At 45.9% G+C, this 22,337-nt stretch overlaps 1 protein-coding gene across 1 annotated transcript in view; it reads left to right on the top strand.

The window, feature by feature from the left end:
• LOC144595867 (ATP-dependent 6-phosphofructokinase, liver type-like) overlaps positions 1-21,539 on the top strand; it is a 51,408-nt gene extending 29,869 nt beyond the window's left edge. The window contains exons 9-22 of the mRNA XM_078403673.1: positions 329-421; positions 2,400-2,525; positions 5,459-5,523; positions 7,685-7,748; positions 10,372-10,518; positions 10,810-10,880; positions 12,577-12,664; positions 13,870-14,022; positions 15,198-15,362; positions 16,173-16,234; positions 17,393-17,504; positions 17,867-17,966; positions 18,441-18,546; positions 19,569-21,539. Coding sequence (XP_078259799.1) covers positions 329-421; positions 2,400-2,525; positions 5,459-5,523; positions 7,685-7,748; positions 10,372-10,518; positions 10,810-10,880; positions 12,577-12,664; positions 13,870-14,022; positions 15,198-15,362; positions 16,173-16,234; positions 17,393-17,504; positions 17,867-17,966; positions 18,441-18,546; positions 19,569-19,716 — 1,500 coding nt within the window. The 3' untranslated portion in view covers positions 19,717-21,539. The remainder of the gene's footprint in view (positions 1-328; positions 422-2,399; positions 2,526-5,458; positions 5,524-7,684; positions 7,749-10,371; positions 10,519-10,809; positions 10,881-12,576; positions 12,665-13,869; positions 14,023-15,197; positions 15,363-16,172; positions 16,235-17,392; positions 17,505-17,866; positions 17,967-18,440; positions 18,547-19,568) is intronic.
• The last annotated feature ends 798 nt before the right edge of the window (positions 21,540-22,337 follow it).

Here is a 22,337-nt window from a genome sequence, read left to right as displayed (position 1 = left end):
TAAAATAAACTGTTCCCGGGAAATGTCCTTGTGTACATTTGCCATTTTAATTATTGGACTTCAAAAAGAATGCAGATCCTAACTACTTGACACACAAGGCCAGTGAATTGTTTGTAGAATTAATATAATTCTTGGGGTAACAGCCAAGTTATTTGAAGGACTGTGGAGACTGGATTCTACATGATTAGGTTCCAGTTCATGGATGTTTAGCACATGGATTCAGTTTGTAGTAATCTATGAGGATAACCTCTCTTTTCCATGGTTCTTGGATCCACCTTCCCTTCCTCTCCAAGTAATTTTTGTTTTTCTGTTTTATTTTTTTACCCAGCTTGTTTCCAAGCGCCTCGGATTTGACACACGGGTCACTGTCTTGGGGCATGTCCAGCGAGGAGGAACACCTTCTGCGTTCGATCGAATTCTGGTGAGTGAATGCAATTATTCTGAGTGTTATTGGCCAGTAACACCTTCACCAGGCGACTTCCCCAAATGGCTCTTACAAACACCCTGAACATGTTAGTTGGGAAACTTCAAGTTCTATTTCCTAACTGCAGTTGGATAAATGTTGTTATAGTACCTGCCTCAACTACCTCATCTGGCACCTTGTTCCATATACCCACCACTCCTTGAGTGAAAAGGTTGCTCCTTAGGTTCCTATTAAATCTTTCACCTCTCACCTTAAACCCATGTCCTCTGGTTTTGCGCTCCAAAGAATAAAGTCTTAGCTTGCCCAATCGCTCCCTATAACTCATGCCTTTGAGTCCTGACACCATCCTTGTAAATTTTCCCGATACTCTTTCCAGCTTAATGATATGCTTCTAGTTGTGACCAAAACTGAATACAATACTTCAATGCAGCCTCCCCAAAATCTTGCACAACAGAAACAGAACACTCTACTGTACTCAATACTCTTATTGATGAAGGCTAATGTTCCAAGAGCCTTCTTTACCACCCTATCTGCCCGTGATGCCACTTTCAAGGAAACATGTACCTGTATTCTTAGTTCCCTCTACTCTACCACATACCCCTAGACCCTACCATCACTGCGAAGGTCTTGTCCTGGTTTGACTTCCCAAAATGCAAAACTTCACAGTTATCTGCATTAAAATCCATTAGCCATTCCTCAGCCCACTTGCCCAGCCGATCAAGATCTGCTGTGATATTTGATAACCATCTTGGACATTATTGCTATTGAGGAAATGCAGCGTAGGTTCACCAGGTTAATTCCCAGGATGGTGGGACTAACGCATGATGAAAGAATGGGTCGACTGGGCTTGCATTCACTGGAATTTAGAAGGATGAGAGGGGATCTTATAGAAACACATAAAATTCTTAGAGGATTTGACAGGGTAGATACAGGAAAAATGTTCCTGATGTTGGGGGAGTCCAGAACCAGGGGTCACAGTTAAAGAATAAGGGATAGGACTGAGATGAGGAAAAATGTTTTCACGCAGAGAGTTATGAATCTGTGGAAGTCTCTGCCACAGATGGCAATGGAGGCCAATTCACTGGATGTTTCCAAGAGACAGTTAGATTTAGCTCTTATGGCTAAGGGAATCAGGGGATATGGGGAAAAAGCTAGAACGGGGTACTGATTTTAGATGATCAGCCATGATCGTATTGAATGGCAGTGCTGGCTCAAATTGCCTACTCCTACTCCTGCACCTATTTTCTATGTTTCTGTCTACTCTTTCTACATTACCACATGCTTAGTGTTATCTGCGAACTTACTAATCATGCCTTGTACATTCTCATTTAAGGTATCTATTCATTGATGATAACATATTTCATACTTCATAGTTGGATAAAATATTTCTCAGATCTGGTTTTAAAGCAAATCAAAATAAAGTCAGGTAAATTCAGAAAAGCTCCCGTATTTATTTCACTCATTACAAAGATGCAGTAAAACAGATATAAATGTACTTTGGTATATGGCTAAAAAAAATTAACAAATGTGAAGTTATCTGACCAATAAGAGATATTTATACCGTTTGGAGAAAAAAAAACTCTGATGTGATATTCCTTGGGAAGCTGGAAATTCCCCTGTTGTATGTTTGTCAGAACAGTTATTTCCCAAGAGTATCCCCAAAGGTATGGAAGATCAGACAATGTCCTTTAAATGCCTTACTCTTGTTGCTGATATTTGAATTGGTTAAAGCTGAGGTGTAAGGTTGCCAGGTTTCATAAATATTAATGTTATAGTCATTGTATGCAATCAATTGCCCATTAATATGTTGCTACTAGTTGGGTAATTCAGCCCAAATGGCTGTGATGGTATTTGCACTCTATATGAAACTGCTCAAACCCCAGTTTATCTTATCCAGTCTTAACTTTTGAATCGTTTCTCCCTCTAGTTGTTTTCTCATGCTGCCTGGTGATATTTCTCCTTTCTCCATCCTCAGAGCAGCAAGATGGGCATGGAGGCTGTACTCACGCTGCTGGATGCCTCGCCAGAGACTTCGTCTTGTGTCGTCAGCCTCTGCGGTAACCAGGCCTTGCGACTGCCGCTGATGGAGTGTGTGCAGCTGGTGGGTGCTTGATGCTTTCCCTGTTGTGATTTATTCTGAAGGGACTACGCCAATGCCTGTCTCTTGCTCCAAACTATGAGTTTGATGCTGTCCCCTTCATTCCTTTGCTTTGTAACTCACCGAGCTGGTCACCTGATGTCAAGCACCAATGTTTGGACCCAAGGAACTATAAATCAGAGTACTTTCTAGAGAGTGAGCAGTTCGAAACTTGGATAAAGCAGAGATATTTGAGAATTTAAGTGGTATAAAAACAAGGTTGTTCAGACTGCAACTGGCCCATACCGCTGCACAGTATGTGGCTATTTTGTTCAGAAGTGCAACTATGAGGCCAAACGGCATAATTTGTTGTGAGAGATCAACTTGTACATCAAGCATCAATAACAATCTTCTCCTTTTCATAGTGGTAGGTATCATTAATAACCATAAAAGCGATTGGTAGAATTAGCTCAAGCAGACTAAAATATATAGGCTTGCAAGACTCTGGAGATGAGAGGTCTAGGCACTTCAAGTGTGCCTTTTAATCTTGTATCTATACATGTTTGCCATTGTGATACTTGAGCTGATAGGGTTAATTTACGCATGGTTGAAGATTGCATTGTCTTGATCCTAGAATGTTAACAAATTAACAATTAACTAATTAATATGTTGTAGAAGATTAAAGGATCAATGTTTATAGAGACAATGTTTCCAAAGGGTTGTTTAAAGAGATTGACTGCGTGAATGAGAGGGGAGAGAGAGCAGGAGAGGCAGAAAGGATTAGAGACTGAATTGGTGACTGAGGGTGAAGACTCAGCTGTCAATGCAGAGCATAGAAAAACTGGGATATGGAGGAGATCAAAATAAGAGTAGTGTAGAGATTCCATTTATCATCATATCATATATATACAGCCGGAAACAGGCCTTTTTCGGCCCTCCAAGTCCGTGCCGCCCAGTGATCCCCGTACGGCGAATGCAGCGCCGGAGACTCAGGTTCGATCCTGACTACGGGTGCTGCACTGTAAGGAGTTTGTACGTTCTCCCCGTGACCTGCGTGGGTTTTCTCCGAGATCTTCGGTTTCCTCCCACACTCCAAAGACGTACAGGTATGTAGGTTAATTGGCTGGGTAAAATGTAATTACAAAAAATTGTCCCTAGTGGGTGTAGAATAGTGTTAATGTGCGGGGATCACTGGGCGGCAAGGACTTGGAGGGCCGAAAAGGCCTGTTTCCGGCTGAATATATATGATATGATAAGATATTAACACTATCCTACACCCACTAGGGACAATTTTTACATTTACCCGCCAATTAACCTACATACCTGTACGTCTTTGGAGTGTGGAATGAAAGGATGGGAATTTTAAGATCAAAATAGTAATAACCAATCTTCCAAGATCTGACATTAGACCTCTGCTCTGACGATTTGGCTGCGCTCTGTTGACCAATGCTTCTGAGCTAATGAAGGAAAAATATCAGAGGTATATTCCTCCCGGTTTGTGTCGTAATCTTAGTCATGTTCCCTTAAGGATACATAAAACATCATATCATAGTGCTGTTATTGTACGTGGTTTAAATTTTATATCTTCCTGATCATATATATGCTCAGTCCATCACCGGCTCTAACCTCACCACCATTGAAGGGATTTCTCAGAGCCACTACCTCAAAACAGCAGCCAGCCTCATCCGAGACCCACACCATCCTGGCCACACACTCATTTCACCCCTGCCATCGGGAGAAAGGTACAGGAGCCTGAAACTAACATCCAGGTTCAGGAACAGCTTCTTCCCTACAGCCACCAGGCTATTAAACACTACAATCTCAAATAAGCTCTGAACTACAATAGATTATTATTATTATTATTATTGCACTACTATTGTTTGTTTCGTGTGTATGTGTGTGTGTGTATACACCGATCAGCCAAAACATTATGACCACTGACAGGCGAAGGTGAATAATATTGATTATCTTGTTACAATGGCACCTGTCAAGGGGTGGGATATATTAGGCAGCAAGTGAACAGTCAGTTCTTGAAGTTGATGTGTTGGATGCAAGAGAAATGGGCAGGAGTAAAGACCTGAGCGATTTTGACCAGGGCCAAATTGTTATGGCCAGACGACTGGGTCAGAACATCTCTGAAATGGCAAGGCTTGTGGGGTGCTCCTGGTCAGCAGTGGTGAGTACCTACCGACAGTGGTCCGAGGAGGGGCAAACCACAAACCGGCGACAGGGTGTTGGACGCCCAAGGTTAATCGATGTGCGAGGGCAACGAAGGCTATCCCATCTGGTCCAAACTGACAGAAGATCTACTGTGGCACAAGTCACAGAAAATTTTAATGGTAGTCATGGGAGGAATGTGTCACAGTACACAGTGCATCGCACCCTGCTGCGCATGGGGTTGTACACGGAGGACCAACAGCATATTAGGCCGGCGATCGTAATGTTTTGGCTCATCGGGTCATAATGTTTTGGCTGATCGGTGTATATATATGTGTGCGTGTGTGTGTATATATATATATATATATATATATATGTGTGTGTATATATATATGTGTGTGTGTACTTGTGAGTATGTGTATATATACACATTGAAGTTTTTTTTTCGTTTAGTTTATTATATTGTTTACAGTGTACTATGTTTACATATTCTGTTGTACTGCAGCAAGTAAAAATTTAATTGTTCTATCTGGGACATATGACAATAAAACACTCGTCTCTTGACTCGTATAATTGCCTCCCATTCCCACTCATCAAGGGTGAGAGCAAGACTTGCGACAATGATGCATTCCGTAGCTCACTTGCTGAAGTCAGCGCTGGTATCATGGAACTGTACACAAACAATGGTCAACATATTTGGATGAGATTGAGGAGAAAATGTATTTTTACATCATTGGGCAATTTGGTTGAACTTGTGCAAAGGCCAGAAACTTACTTTCCTCGTTTTGCTTCATTTCTAGACCAAGGATGTTCAGAAATCAATGGATGAGAGGAGATTTGATGAAGCCATCACACTACGTGGCAGGTAAGGCCTTGCTTCTGTTCTCCTCGATCTCGGTTGTAATCTATCGGTTAAACTTCCATTTATATCCCACCCTTCATGGCCTCCAGATGTTGCAATCACTTTATAAACAATTGAGTACTTTTTAAAAGTATATTCAGTGTTGTGATAGAGAGAATGTTGCAGCCAAGTTTGTGCACAACAAGATCCAGTCAACTCTAATGTGGTGGTGACCAGATGGTTTACTTTATTGATATAGGTTGAGGAATAAATGTTCATTACATCAATGGGAATAAATACCCAGCACTTTAGAATAATTCTATAATTGGATAAGTAATAAATTGATGTGAGAAGAGGGATCAATTAGGATAAAGAAGGTGTTCTTTGCACAGAGACAGTGGGTATGACTGGAATACAAAACAAATATTACATATCACTTTTTACCAAGGAAGATGATGCTGCAAAAATCTATGTAGAAACAGAAATAATAGAGAGAGATCATGGATAAGGTGAAGATTGATAAGGACATGGGTGTTAAAGTTAGCAAGTCTCCGGGTCTGGATATAATGCAATTGTTTAAGGAAGTGAATTGAAGGCTACAGAAGGGCTTGTGATAATGTTCTGGATCCTCCCAGATACAGAACAGTTGTCAGATGTCTGGATCAAGTAATCTTCAGTTTGGGGTCTGTTGCCTTGCAGATCAGATGGGAAAAACTACTATTGGAGGCAATCTGGTGAATCATTCTATGGCACTTGGAAAGATTTGAGTTGCTATTGGCAAGCCAGTGTGGACTCTTTAATGGCAAATTACGTTTGACTAACCTGGTTGGCTTTTCTGTCAGTGTGTTAGAGAAGGTTGATTAAAGGACTGCAGTAGGTGTCAAGTGTAGGTTTTGGGAAAGCATTTGGTTGACCTCTGTACAAAGGACCTCTGTAGAAGGGTCTCGATCCAAATGTCACCCATTCCTTCTCTCCAGAGACGCTGCCTGTACCGATGAGTTACTCCAGCATTTTGTGAGCTCTCACATTGATGTACTAGGAAAAGCATCTCACTGTTCAGTAATCTGCATTGTATAAAGGGTTTAGCTGCAGCTCCTTTCATTGATTGCTGCTGCTCTATCCTGTCAGTTGGGACCTGCATTGTCCCCTTAAACAGCTCTGAGGCAGAAGTGGCCACTAGAAGCACGAGAATGCTTGTGTGATTAGGGGATGCATATATGCACATACACTGGAGAAGTCAGCATCTTCCCTCCCTCAATGGCAGCCTGCCCCAATGCTGCATAGTGACAGCCAGGAGGAGAGTTCTTTAAGCATTGGTTTACTTCCCAGGGGTCAACATGGCAAACAAGCCATGTTTTGGCACACAGTTTGGACTTAAACACTACATCATTTTTTTTAATGTATTGCAGCTCAATTTCGTACGTTTTTATTTCAGTTAAGCATTAGCATTATGGACAGCACATGTTTAGTAGACCAAGTAAGATTGAAATCCAATTTGTAGGCAATAAGTTTTAAAAATTCACCGTTATTTACTCATGGTCTTTTTGTTTAAAGGATCTGAATAGAACTTAATATTATGCAGCCACAAGAAAATGTAGTAAAGGCTGTGTTTTTCAATTTGTTGGAGATGCTTAAACTTGCATTAAATGCAGCATGGATATTTAGGAGCTCCAGTTTACCATGCATTCTTCGCAGCTGTACGATGAGCTTTCCAACTGATCTTCACATGGTTTGCTTGTTTGGTGTAGTTTATGGAGCAATACTTTTCTTGAATATCTATATACCAAAACTCGTTTGTTCGCTTGTTCCTGAACTACAGCCAAAACGGTACACAATAGCGCGACAAATTTAGGCCCACCTTACTCACTGTCGTCCCGTGGTCCTATGGAAGAAGATTAATTGAAATCGGTGTTATATTTGAAAAGTTATTCACATTTTTAAGTTTTAAAACTGCGCATGTGCAGTTGGGGCTCCGTTGATCTGGTACTTATGTAAGATGACCAATTACTTATGTAAGTGGGGGGAGGAGAGGGTGCTGCACCAATGCAGAAGTGGTTTGGGCCCAACTTGGTCTATTTCTCTATTAAAATTAAAATGGAAGTTCAAGCCCTGCCCTGTGATTTAGAATACAATCCAGGTGGAATCCAAACCCTAATTGAACACTTTCTTATTCCTTTTGTTGCAGGAGCTTTGAGAATAACTGGAATATCTACAAGCTGCTGGCTCACCAGAAGCCTTGTGGGACTAAGGTAAATTTATGACCACAATGCGTCAAGTATACAGGACCTCTTGTATTAGAGCATCAGGAGAACCACAAGCAAAGCCACAGTGTTCGTTGGCACTTGCATTGCACAGGATTCGGTCACCAGTAGGTGCTAAGATGGCAAGTAATGTGTGGGCTGTGGTTGATTGCAGATAACATGTGGCTTCCCCCAACTGCAGAATTAAATCTCATAAGGGACTATTTTTATCCACAACATACTTGTTGAATTGTTATTCAATAATTATAGATAGTGTTGCTGAATGCACATTTTTGTCCTGTTTCAGGAAAGTCCTCCTTTCAAGTTCATGTGATCGGAGCAGAATTAGACCATTCGGCCCATCAAGTCTACCCCACCATTCAATCATGGCTGATCTATCTCCCTCCTAAACCCATTCTCCACAGGAGAATAATCCCCCATAACCCCTGACACCTTTCAAGTCTGGGCCCTGCACCATTGAAGGGATATGTTAACCTTGCAGGCAGTGAAGGTCAGACTCACTGCAGTATAACTGGGGATAAAGGGTTCATGTGGATTGGCTGCATTGGTTCGGCTTAAGCTTCATTGTAAGGAGATGATTATGAAATCGTCCAATTGAGCTGCTTGAAAAGACTGGATTTAATAGTGTAGGGTAAACTATTGGACACAGTGCTGGAGTAACTTTGGCAGGACAGGCAGCATCTCTAGAGAACATGGATAGGTGGCATTTCGGGTTGGGATCCTTCTTCAGACTAATGATCGGTCTGAAGAAAGATCCCGACCTGAAACATCAACTATCCATGTTCTCCAGAGATATTGCCTGACCCGCTAAGTTGCTCCAGCACCTTGTGTTCTTTTGTGTAAACCTGCATCTGTAGTTCTTATTTCTCGAGCAAACTATTTCCTATTGTGGGGGAATCTGACAAGAGAGGGAATAACAAAATGGAAGGTTTGACCAAATGGAGAGACTTCAGGAAGCATTTTTTTTTTTTTTACTGAACAGGCAATGAACTGACCAACTGTCCCCAAAATTGTTGAGCTGGAGGTCAATTAGAAGTGAGATTAATTTTATTTTATTGCATCTGGATATTAAATATGGAACTATGGTGTAACAGGAGTTGGATACAGATCAGCCAACTAATTGAATGGCAGAACATGCTTGAAAGGTTTAGTAGCTTCTTGTGAGCATCATCTGGTTTTAAGCACAGGTCTCCTCTTCTGCTACATCCAGCATGTGGGCATAGCTAATGTGGTGATTGTTGCTGGCTATTCGTCACCAGTTCTGATGTGACTGAGTTATCTCAGTCTTTTCAACACCATGTGAAAGGGCTCTGTTACAGTGGAGCTATTGTTTTGGCAAGTACCCTCCCCTTTACTACAGAGAGTGAACTGATCTCTTATCAAGAACCATGATATCATTGAAATCTGGTGAAATATGGAGATCTCCTCTGGTCTTATGCCTGTACATTTCCAAATCTCAGCAAATCTGGACACATCTATTACAAACCCACTGACTTCCATAGCTATCTAGACTACACTTCTTCCCCCCCTGCTTCCTGTAAAGACTTTATCCCCAACTCCCATTTACTCCGTCTACGCCGCAGCTGCACCCAGGATGGTTTTCCATACCAGGTCATCGGAGATGTCCTCATTCTTTAGGGAGCGGGGGTTCCCCCTTTCCATTATAGATTAGGCTCTCGCTAGGGTCTCCTCGATATCCCGCAGGTCTGCTCTTGCTCCCACTCCCCCCATTCATAACAAGGGCAGAGTCCCCCTTGTCCTCACCTTCCACCCCATCAGCCGCTGCATACAGCATATAACCCTCCAACATTTTCGCCACCTCCAACGGGATCCCACTACTGGCCACATTGTCCCATCTCCACCCCTTTCTACTTTCCGCAGAGACCGTTCCCTCCGCAACTCCCTGGTCAACTTGTCCCTTCCCACCCAAACCACCCCCTCCCCAGGTACTTTCCCCAACAACCGCAGGAGATGCAACACCTGTCCCTTTACCTCCTCCCTCGACTCCATCCAAGGACCCTGACAGTCTTTTCAGGTGAGGCAGGGGTTCACTTGCACCTCCTCCAACCTCATCTACTGTATCTGCTGTTCCAGGTGTTAACTCCTGTATATCGGCGAGACCAAGTGCAGGCACGGCGATCGTTTCGCTGAACATCACCGCTCACTCCATCTTAACCTACCTGATCTCCCGGTTGCTCAGCACTTTAACTCCCCCTCCCATTCCCAATCTGACCTTTCTGTCCTGGGCCTCCTCCATTGTTAGAGTGAGGCCCAGCGCAAACAGCACCTCATTTTTCGCTTGGGTAGCTTGTACCCCAGCAGTATGAACATTGACTTCTCCAACTTCAAATAGCACTTGCTTTCTCTCACTCCATCCCCTTCCCAGTTCTCCCACCAGTCTTATTATGTCCGACTACATTCTATCTCTGTCCCGCCCACTCCCCTGACATCAGTCTGAAGAAGAGTCTCGACCTGAAACGTTACCTATCCCTTCTCTCCAGAGATGCTGCCTGTCCCGCTGAGTTACTCCGGCATTTTGTGTCTACCTCCTCAGTAAATGGTGAGTGTCTAAAATGATGCCTTTCTGACACCTGTGCTTTCCCATTTCCAGAGTAATTTCAATATGGCCATCGTGAATATCGGCGCTCCAGCGGCAGGGATGAACGCAGCTGTACGTTCGGCAGTCCGAGTTGGGCTATCAGCAGGTCACGTGGTCTACACTGTTAGCGATGGGCTGGAAGGCTTTGCCACAGGACAGGTAAGAGGCTCTTGGGTCCAGTGCAACAACCCTCCCGTGATCTTGTTTGTGTGAGTCACAGCAGTGATTTAACTATCCAGGTGGACGTGAGTTTGTCAGCATTGGCATTGCTCCTGTTCTGAGATCATGGAGGAGGTAGGATATGTTTACCTGGAGATAGATATGCTGTATCAATTGCTATTTCTTGGGGGTAATGACTAATCTCAGAAGAGAGGTACAACGCATGGAATTACCAATAAGCTTTCACTCTTATGAAAGTAACCCAGGGATTGTCTTCTCTTGCTCCCGCAGATTAAGGAAGTGAGTTGGCGTGATGTTGGAGGCTGGACTGGACAGGGCGGGTCACTGCTGGGCACTAAACGGTAGTTATCACCACAATCCTTGATGATCTATATTGACTGTGTGGATGCTATGCTATTCTCTGCAGCATCTGACTGTACATTAACTCAAAAACAGAAGTGGTTGATTTGGGGATTACTCATACTGCTAGTTTCAATGGTGGTGTTTAATCATTAGCTACTATCACTCGGCCAAAGTGGCCTCTAACGCAGTGGTGTCTGTAAGAAAGGATTGAGCCAGAATCTCCATCAGTTTGTCATGGTTATGGCAATACCCCCTCATGGTAACATAAATCATAGAATCTCAGAGATGTAGCGCTGAAACAGCCCCCTGTTCACTCCAACCACCATAAACAACCCATTTACACTTATGTTACTTATGGACCAGGGCTCCTGTTGCACCCCCCACCCTTCCACCAATTGCCCAATGAGCTGGCGTCAGGCTCCCCGGCCTGTGAATTCTGGGAATTGTTTAAATCCCTCTCTTTCCCCCCCCCCCCGATGCCGCGTCTGTTCCCTCCTGGCCTTCAGTTAAACGTTACCCCCCTCACTCAGTTATAGCGGACAATCGACAATAACGGACACAATCCTCTCCCTATGCCCTCCCCCCGTCGTCCATTATTGAGAGGATTTACTGTATTCTATTTTAACGTTTGGCAACCTACACTGTCCAGTATCGCACCAATTTACCATTAGTATCAAATTTGGCAGGTACAATTACAAATTTGGCCAAATACAAATCTGCAGGATATTCAATCTCATACTGTCTGTTCTCAGTCCAAACTGTTTTCACCCATGCCCTCGAAGGAGGTGGGCGAACACTGCTCTTAAACTCTTAAACCCCTCCCCCCTTCCAAATCCATTCCCTTTCATCATCAGTCATTGGTGCTCTGGAATCTGGAAGGGCCAAAACCCCAGATTCTTCATGCTGTCCACTTTAAGAATGAGATCCTGGTTTCATCAGTGGGCTGCGTACAACAGCATCCTCCACGAACAGTAATTTTGTTTGAGGGGTGACTGCTGACTGAGACAAGTCCTTCGCTCTATGACCATCTGCATTCATGTGGTAGACTGAATTCAGGCAGTGAGAGACATTGGAGGTATACAAGCATCCATGCCGATCGCCCCAAAGCCTGTTGTACATCTGCTTAGTTCTATCTTTGAAGTTAGCAACTCCTCTGGCTGACCTGCCACACACAGTAGGCAGTGGTTGCCCAATTGTCCATCAGGTCACAGTAACAGGTCATCGGTCCATCAGCATTACGCTGTCTGAAAGAGAGATCTAATTAGTCCTTTTCCCAGTGGCTCAATGGTCTTTATCCAATTGAATCTGCTTCAGGTAGTGGGCTTCATATTGCAGCAACTCACTGTCCCTTCCAGCATTGACCTTATTCCCAGTTCCCACTCTAAAGACGTGCAGGCTTGTAGGTTAATTGGCTTCGGTAAAAATTGTAAATTGTCCCTCGTGTATACATAGGATAGTGTAGTGTTATTGCGCGGGCATCGTTGGTCGACTCGGTGGGCTGAACGGCCTATTTCTGTGCTGTATTTCTAAACTAAACTAAAAACCTCCTGACCCTCCTGCTGCACAAAGCTTGTTCCTCATAATTTTCAGCATTACTCCTTGTAACTGTTGCATTCTAACACACAGTGCTAACTCTTCTAATTTTTGATCAACGGCTTACTTCCATCGGGCTTATTTCATCTGTTTTGTTTGCAGAACACTCCCTGAAAAGTGCATGGAAAAGCTTGTGCAACAAATACGCAACTACAAGATCCACGCTCTCCTGATCGTCGGAGGCTTTGAGGTGAGTGCACGTTCTCATTCTTGTGCTTCCCTGTCGCCTTTTCCTTGGCTCATGACAATCACGGCTCTGCTCCCAGCCATTTTCACTCCATCCAAATGTTTCTATGCTCGTGCAGTATCACGAGACTGCTGCCAGGGGGAGGTTTCGAGCTGCTTGCAGCCAGCCTTCAGCACTGCCATCTGCTGATGTGTAATGGCACTGCAGCCATGATTTTTAGAGTGCTGCAGAATTGAATTTTAATTTTGTTGGAAGCAGTCTGAAAAACTCAAAATATGAAGTATGGAGATGTCAGAAACTACAGATGCGGGAATCTTGAGCAAAACAAAATGCTGAAGGAACTCAGCAGGTCAGGCAGCATCTGTGGAGAGAATGGACAGGTGACCTTTCGGGTCGGGACTTGCCTATCCATTCCGTCCATGGATGCTGCTTGACCCGCTGAGTTCTTTAAGCATTTTGAAATATGATTGATTAGTTGCTTCTAACTTTAAAAGGTTATTTTCTTAATCCCTCTCCTGGTTCGCACCCCTCTGCTGAAAGGTCAGACGGTGTGATACAACACCAGGTTAGCTGGAGCATGGACTGGTGGGGTATTTCACCACGGTGGGGAGAGCCCTCTTTGCCATGTGTGGTGGTGAGCATCACTGTGTATGGCTTCAAGTGCTTGCTGCATGGACGAGCACACACGTCTTCCCACTCTACCGCATTGTTTCCCACCATAGATTTTAGGGGCATTAAGTGAATTTTTAATCGTCCCCAACCTCTCTACATTTTTCACACTTTGAAGTGAAAAGACTACAGAAATGTCTGAAATAGACTGAAACAGCTGGGAATAATTCAGTGAGTCGAGCAGCATCTGCGGGAGAGAAAATCAAAGAATATTTTAGGTCAGACCATTCCTCAGGCCTTTCACCAGGTCTGTTGGAAGATCATTGACCTGAAATGACCTATTGTGACTGGGGAGGAGTTTCTGGGCATAAGTTTTCTTTTTTTCTGTTTCTAAATCCACAGATGCTGCATGACCTGCGAAATGTCTCAGTTACCATTGCCCTTCACCTTTCTCTTCCTCCCTCCTTTCCCAGAGGTTTCCTGCCTTCTTGTCGCTCTCCGTTTCCAGCGGCCGGCCTCCTCGTCCAGGGGGCACCCAGGTTTGTATGCGTTGGTGGTGGGCATGCACAGGTTAATGGCGACTGCTTCTCCCACCGCAGGCCTTTGTCGCAGCCCTGCAACTGACCGAGGGCCGAGAATTCTACGAGGAGCTCTGCATCCCCATGTGTGTCATCCCCGCCACCATCAGCAACAACGTGCCGGGAACTGACTTCAGCCTGGGCTGCGACACCGCTGTCAACGCAGCCATGGAGGTACGGTCGGGGGAAGACTGGGCAGTGCAGGTCATTCGGCCCATTGAGAAGGCCTATCTGGGAGGCCATTCAGCCCGTTGAGCTGGTTAATAGGAATTGGGGGTCATTTAACCCAGCGAGCAGGTTAATAGAATGGATAAGAAAATAACTGCAGATGGTGGTACAAATCAAAGGTATTTATTCACAAAATGCTGGAGTAACTCAGCAGGTCAGGCAGCATCTCGGGAGAGAAGGAATGGGTGACGTTTCGGGTCGAGACCCTTCTTCAGTCTGAAGAAGGGTCTCGACCCGAAACGTCACCCATTCCTTCTCTCCCGAGATGCTGCCTGACCTGCTGAGTTACTCCAGCATTTTGTGAATAGAATGGATGGTCATTCAGCCTCTCTAACCTATTGATGTATATGGGGCGGCAAAGTGGTGCAGCTGGTAGAGCTGCTGCCTCACATCGCCAAAGACCCGTGTTCGATCCTGATCATAAACGCTCTCTGTATGGAGTTTGTACGTTCTCCCTGTGATCGGTGGGTTTCCTCTGGGTGCTCTGACTTCCTCCCATACCCCAAGGTTTGTGGTTTAAGTGGCCTCTGCAGATTACCCCTTTTGTGTAGGGAGTGGATGCAAAAGTGGGATAACGTAAAACTAGTGTGAGTGATTGTTCAGCGTGTTGGAGGGCCAAAGAGTCTGTTTCCGTGCTGTATCTTTCAATCAATTCCATCTAGAAAAAAAATCACCAAAGCCCATTGAGCTTGTTTATCCAATTGTAGTTAGCAGGTCTCTCTGAAGAAGGTACCCCTCCAGGATAGGAGTTCGCACTGGAAAGATGATTAGGGCCCTGGTGTTGGTGGGGTGGAATGTTGCCCTGCGGACTGTGGGGGGCAGGCTGGATGTTGGTGTTAAGTAGTTGAGGGAAAGATTGATGGGGATTTACCCCTTACCTACAGCAGACACAGTCGAACTAACTGAGTTCCCTGTGACCGATGTGGGAGGTAAATCCCTCGGATTCCCTCATCACGGGGTCAGTGAGGTGTAGTTGTTGCTGCCTTCCGGTCTGCGTGAGATCCTCTGGCAGTTTTATGGAGAAGTCGGTCTCTATTTGATGTGGTAGACGGGTCAGGATAGCTCGGTTCTCCAGTGAGCTGGGTCGGACTCTGTACTGACTGTGATGTTCCTCCCCACAGACCTGTGACCGCATCAAGCAGTCGGCCTCAGGAACCAAGCGACGAGTCTTCATTGTGGAGACCATGGGGGGTTACTGCGGCTACCTGGCCTCTGCCACTGCCCTGGCTGTTGGAGCCGACGCCGCCTACATCTACGAAGACCTGATCAACATCCACGACTTGACGGTGGGTTCTGCACTTTCCCTCCCAGTGAAGGAGGCATGGTGCTCAGTCTCTTCTGACCCCCGCCCTGATGGCACTCACTTGCTGCAATCTGCCGTCATGATTCGAGGGACCGTGTCCAGCGGACGGATCATCAACTGCTTGGGGCATCACATCCCACCATTTCACACATTCCTACCGGCAACTTGATTACTTTGTGTTTCAGGCTAAGCCCTGGCATGAATGGTGTTCTCTTCCCCCCCCCCCCCCCCCCCCCCCCAGCCATGTCTCCAACATCTAACTGTATAAGAAAAGTCATTTGGCCTATGATAACCATGCCAGCGCTCTGACTGTTCACCGGCTTGCTTTTTTCTCTGCAGATCACTCCCTTCTCAATTATTCATGCAATTCTCTTAACCCACTTCCACCCTCTGGCCGTGCATTTCAGATCTTCTGCCTGTTCCTCCCTCTCCCACTTCCCGGATGCTCTGAAATCTCTGCCCTCCAATTCTGAAAATCTTTTGCTGGGAGAGCCTTTCCTCTGGCGTTATTCTATCAACAACCGGCCATTTGTGTCTGGGGTGTGCGCCACGAGGGGATAGGGCTGGGCCAGGAGGGGTTGGGGTTGCGATGGGGAGGGGGTGGGCCACGAGGGGAGGGTGGGAATGTGTGTCGATGGGGGAGGGGTGGTGTGGGTCGTGAAGGGTGAGGGTTGGGATGGGCCACGAAGAGTGGGGGGGGAGGGTATGTGTGCTGTCAGTCATGAGGGGCTGGGGGTGTGGAGTGAGTGCTTCTTTTCCGTGGTATTCACCCTCTGACACTGGGTTTCCCCAGGCTAACGTGGAGCATCTGACGGGGAAGATGAAGACAACAGTGCAGCGAGGACTGGTGCTGAGGTGCGTTCCGCGGGCAAATGCCGATGGAGTGGGGAGGTGGAGTTTGGATGCTTCCTGCTGGCTAAACGCAGGAGGGTGCTTACCTTTCACCTGCCCCGCTGGTCACCTGCCAGCACTTTCACCTGCCCATGGTCTTCAGTCACAGAGGCCCAGATACTGGTGTTTCAGGGAGCATGGTTCTGACATCAGGGATGCCTTTCAGAAGAGATGTGATGGGGAATATTCAGACTTTTTGAGGTGCAGGAAGTGATTCTGGAGTCCTAGTCGGCAGTTTATCCGTTTGCACCACACAGATCACAGCTGGCTGTAGCTGCTGTGAGCCCAGTAGACAGACATGAGTATTTCATTGTTGTAACCAATGAAGTCAAGGAGTTGTGACATGTACAATGCAGGTACAGTCTGTGTCCTCTCTGCCCTCCTCCTCCGAAGACACCGTTGAAAGCTGATTCTGCCTTTTTGCTCCCTTTGTTGCGGGGAGCAGGTCAGCGTGACCCACAAAACAGTGATGTACTCCAGTAGAAGTCCTTCACTGAACATTCAGCCGAGTTCCCCACCCTGCAGCAGTGGCACCGCTCCGAGCTGGCCACCAGGTGGGGCCTCTGAGCTGGTTGCCATGGAGCAGGTCACCTCTCCTGTTCCCTCAAGCCGACCTCCTTCAGGGGACTCGAATCTGACAAGAGGATTGAGCCGAACTTATCCCATGATCAATTGTGGGGAAAGTTGCTGCTGCAGATATTAGGGCCATTCACCTTGATGGGGGGATGGGGGATTTGCTGTGGTTATTAACCTCTCGGCAAATTTCCCTACCTTCCTGATTGGCAGCTCTGGTCGTGGGTGGAAGCGAGTCCATCCTTCCTGCCCACCCGTACTGCCCTTGCTCTGCTCCTGTACTACTGAATACGCCTGTGAGAGGCCCTCCCCATCCTGGGCCAACACACTGGGCCTGAGCCTAGGTCTGGAAGTCAGAGCTCCACATACAGGGTGTGTGCCAGTCAGCTACCTTCCTGTGACTCCCAATCTCATCCTTGGTAGTGAAACAAGATGGTGTACCCTCCCTTCCACCTGCAAACCGCACCCCGCCACCAATCACTGGGCTATCGGACATGACGCCTCTAATGTTTCCATATAAACATGACATGATCTTTCTTCCTCCTCAAGAAATGAAAAATGCCACCAACACTACACCACGGAATTCTTGTACAACCTGTACTCTGCTGAAGGGAAGGGCGTGTTTGACTGTCGTACCAACGTGTTGGGCCACATGCAACAGGTGAGGCTCGGGGCACAGACTATAAAGCTTCAGCAAGGGAACAACATCACAACCATTGGACAATAAATTGACAATACCTCTCCCAGTCTAAGCTCTGGGATTCCCAGTAACATACACTATTCCCAATAATCCCCAATCACACATTCTGCTCCTAATGTTTCCAAATTCAAGACACAGACTGTGGTGGAAGCAGATACAATAGTGATATTTAAGAGTTTTGGACAGGCATATGGATATGCAGGGATACGGATTATGTGCAGGCAGATAAAAGTTGGTCTTGGGATCATGTTTGATACAAATAATTTAGGATGAAGAGCCTGTTCCTTTGCAACATGTTCTATGTTCTTTGCTCTGTGTCACAGGGAGGAGCACCTACCCCATTTGATAGGAACTTTGGGACAAAGCTGGGCGTGAAAGCTGTGCAATGGCTAACGGAGAGGCTCCAGGAATCCCACAGGAAAGGTGTGTTGTAGCGCGAGCTGGCTGGGGGGTGGGGATGGTGGTGGAGGTGAATATTTCAGGCTGGGCTGGGTCAGGCACAGCACAGTTGTACAGTGGGAACCACTGAAGAAGTGGCAGTGAAGAAGCCTTGGCTTCCATGCAGTTTAGGGGGTATGCGGTGAGAATGTAGAACCGGAGCAGAGGGAGGCAACCAACAGAACCCCGTGAGACGTGGAGGGAGTCGCAAGCAACCGTAGGCAGTGCTCCTGGAACTGGGAGTCACTTCAGATCTTTTAAGAAAACTGAATCTAGAAAATGTTCCCTTTGGGCTTCCTGAGCAGCGGAATGTCCCCTTGGCAATGGGAAAGGAAGACCAGGAATGGGACAGGGAGTTGACAGCATTACCATCACCGGCCCGGGCGAGCCGGTTGGGGCTTCCATAGTATTAACGTTGTGATCATTGTCTATGTAACCTGCTTGCCTTTTCTTGGATAGGTAGAGTCTTTGCAAACTCTCCTGAGACGGCCTGTGTCCTGGGAATGAATAGGAAGGCCTTGGTGTTCCAACCTGTCACGGAGCTGAAAGGAGAAACCGACTTTGAGTAAGTGGCTGGGGATTTTGGGGTGGGTTCAGGGGTCAGGATGCTGAGACTTCAAGGACATTTCGGGCGAAAGCAAGAAACCATAGGTGATGCCTGAGTTGGTGGAGTGCGTGGGACGGTGGTGAGCTTAACGGATGTTCCTGAAGGAAGAGGGGATGGTTCCTGGCACCAAAGAGGTCATATCCCAGCTTTGGATTAATTATACACTCGTCTTTATTTATATAATAAAAGTGTATCCATGCATTTTGCAAGAGTGTAAAAGACAACATTTTTACTCTGAGGCATTGGGTAGATTGTCAAAGGCTGGGGCAAAAAGCTGGGTTGTGCGAGAGAGAGAGAGAGAGAGAGAGAGAGAGAGAGAGAGAGAGAGAGAGAGAGAGAGGGTGTCCCTGGATTTGGTTCCTCAGCAGTCAAGGCACGGCTAGCAGACCAGAGATCAGCGGGTGGTCATTAAATACAAGAGGTACCACTGGTTCAGCACCGTGCTTTGTGTCACCGGAGAAGTCAGTCCATATTGCCAGTGTAGCTGCCATGCTCCCAGAGAATGCAGGTCAAGTGGTGCCAGGCTGTCCCTCACAGTCACTGACCCCACAGTTCTCCCTCCAGGGTTTGCAGTTCCCCTTCAGGTCCTGTAACGATGAAGCAGAACGGTGCAATCAAATGCCGTTGGACCAGACACTGGTCCAGATATAGGCATTGGACAGGAGTTTAGCATAAGGTTAACCTTCATCCTGTGAAATTCTGCTCAGGTTGCATTTGTTCTTGCGTATACGAATCCCCAGTGCCAGCGGGAACCCATCAGTCTGAGCTGGATCTTTTGACTCCACAACTTGTGCGTTTTGGGGCCGGGAGTTACCCAGAAACCTGGCGACCTGGTTGCTGCACTCTGAGGTGTGAACAGACCAGTGGGAACGGGCACTGTTGCTGGAGATGGGGATGTGAGAGGTCTACTGGAAGGGTTGGCATGGAGGGTGTTGCAGTCTGGAATGGGCCATTTAATTGTGCATGTGTGTGTTGGACAGGCACCGGTTGCCGAAGGAGCAGTGGTGGCTGAGGCTGCGGCCTCTGCTGAAGATGCTGGCCAAGTACCAGACCCGCTTTGACAACTACATCACCGGCAAGGTCGAGCACGTCAACAGGAGGAGCCTCAGCGTGGAGTCTGGCTTCTGAGACGAGCAGCTCCATGCGTCTCTTCCTACCGTATTTCATCCCTTTACCATGTTGACTGTGAATTAGTGTACAACAGCTTGCCCTGCACTAGCACTTCAACTTAATACATCCCTGGGTGCTTCAGACTCACTCTCAGACTAATGGGGATTTTCAGCCGAGTTGGCAGCAGCTCTGGTACTTGAATGTGTCTCCATGTCTCTGATCACTATGTCCCTTCCGACACATCTGAACTGACTCCCACACCTCTACCTTCTACTGTTCACTAAACACGCAAGAGGACAACTTGTGTTGGATGTGATGCCAACTCCTCCATATCCTCTCACTCTCATATTTCTTTTATTCCCACTCCCTTTTCTTCCTTTCCCCCTCCCCTTTCCCTCCCCCTCCCCCAGCTCTCTCTTTCCTTTCCCGTCCATAGTAATCCTGAAACCACAGGAGCTTGACACAAAGTAAAGTGTTCTCAGTGTTTTTAGTTGACCCATCTCGGGTATAAATAATCCAACACCACCCCTTCCACTCAGCGCAGCAACTGGAGGCTGTCTTGGGGGGTCAAGGCATAAAAGCAAGAGTTAGGGATGCTGGGAAAGTATTCTTTAAATGTCTCTGGTGAAGCAAACGTGACTGAATGAGTGGGGATGGGTATAGGAGGCATATTTAAGTAAATTCAGTCTGAAACTAAGCACCCTCGCCAACCTCTCCAGTCGCACATAGGAAATGCAGGGCTAGCACTGATATGACTACCTTCCCATGTCTAATTACAGAAAGGCATCTCCTGAAAGTAAGCCTTAAACAATAAATGTTGTGTTCTGTGCATGCTGTAACCTGAGTGTTGATCATGTAATCCTAGTCAAGCCTCTGGCTGCTTGTAACTGTCCTGTACACTCCTACATTAATACCTGTTTTGAATACAGTTTATAATGTTCACATCTTCTGATAACGTACTGTAGAAATTAACAGGGATCATCCGTTTCATTGCAATGAAGGCCTCGGAAGTGAAAAATTCCAAGTAATTCCCTTTACCAGAAATGTATTGATCCTGGGATTAATTATGGCTGATTATACACGATTCTTTTAATAACAAGATTTTTTAAATCCAAAGTAATCTTATAGTTATTTTATCTTAAAGTATTGGCAATCTTTAAAGGACACAGCCATGGAGTATTATTGTTGCTCCTCAATAATACATATTACACTTATTCCAGTGTTTATTTTCAAATGAATAAACATTTGTTTAAATATTACGGTGGCATTTCCCTTTATGTATTACCATAGTATGATCTGGTCATATGGCCACTCAAGCTGATCCCCTGTGGATCTGTCGCTTGTGTTGTCACAAGAGAAGTAAAATCAAGGCAGGATGGCAGTATGAGTTATGGCTCTGTCCATCCAACCCAGATGGAAAGAGTGAGAGTCGTCCTTGCCAGCTGGTGAAGCCAACCCTGCCGCTGATGCATACGAAATACAACATAGGATGTCCGGTCTGCAGACTGCCAGGCTGCTGCAGAGCGAGCCTTTCATTCAGAGTTGGGCACCGGACCAAAGTGAACACGGTTTTAGTTCATAACTGACCAAGAGTTAGTACTCGCAAATGATGAATATTTCTGTACCAATATGTATTTTACAATCTCCAACAATGGTTCAATAAGGTACAGTGACTGTTATATACCACCACCTTTAACATCAAGTACATCATCATTGGCCAGTGTGTCTAACCTGTACAACAGCTATTTGTGGGATGTATATATATAATCTGTATCATGTACTGACTGTGGAATTTGATTTGATAGATTATGTCTTGTGATTAAATTTGTATTGCACAATGACTAGTCTGTAAAGTTGTTGATTTTTGGATTCTTTGTAAAATTCTGATGTTTTCTCTGCCTTTTTCCAATTTACCTGAAATATCAAGTCATTAGGATTACCTGTATTCAAAGAAGATGCCCATATAGTGAAGGAAGGAAGGAACTGCAGACGCTGGTTTCATCCGAAGATAGACACAAAAAACTGGAGTAGCTCAGCGGGTGTCTGAAGAAGGGTCTCGACCCAAAACGTCACCCATTCCTTCTCTCTGTCCGCTGGGTTACTCCAGCTTTTTGTGTCTATCAGCCCATGAGTGCGAGGACAGCAGAGTGGCTCCTGTTACCCCGTGTGTTACAAATCCCCTCTCACTTTATCGCATCCCTTGAATCCAAGCCCAAGAGGAGCACATATGACACCAGGTGGTAAGAATTGATCAGGTCTGGCTGTCATAAAGCTCTACTACTGTGCATTCATATTTCCTCTGAAATTGTTCTTGCTGTTAATGGATCATGTTAGAACTGAGAATAAAACTAATAAACTATTGCCAGCCTTTAAGGAAGGGGCAAGGTTCATCCCTGAAGCAGTATTGCTAACATCCGGTGATGTGCTCACTCAAAATAAAGAGGCATCAAAAAGTATACAGCAATATATTTTCTTGGGCAGTACCTTGAGGTCAAGGATGATTTACTTCCACTCGAGTGCGGTGGCTTCTGATGAGGCCAATATAGGACTGCAGAGGTCTGCCCCAGGTAAAGCAGGTGGCAGTCCTGGAATTACCTAGTGTGTCTGGATTGAAAGCATAGATGAGCGTTTCAGCAGCT

Source organism: Rhinoraja longicauda, chromosome 8, assembly GCF_053455715.1.
Source record: "Rhinoraja longicauda isolate Sanriku21f chromosome 8, sRhiLon1.1, whole genome shotgun sequence".
Classification (NCBI taxonomy): domain Eukaryota; kingdom Metazoa; phylum Chordata; class Chondrichthyes; order Rajiformes; family Arhynchobatidae; genus Rhinoraja; species Rhinoraja longicauda.
The sequence above is the reverse complement of the archived record's forward strand: the minus strand, read 5'-3'. Positions and strand labels throughout refer to the sequence as shown.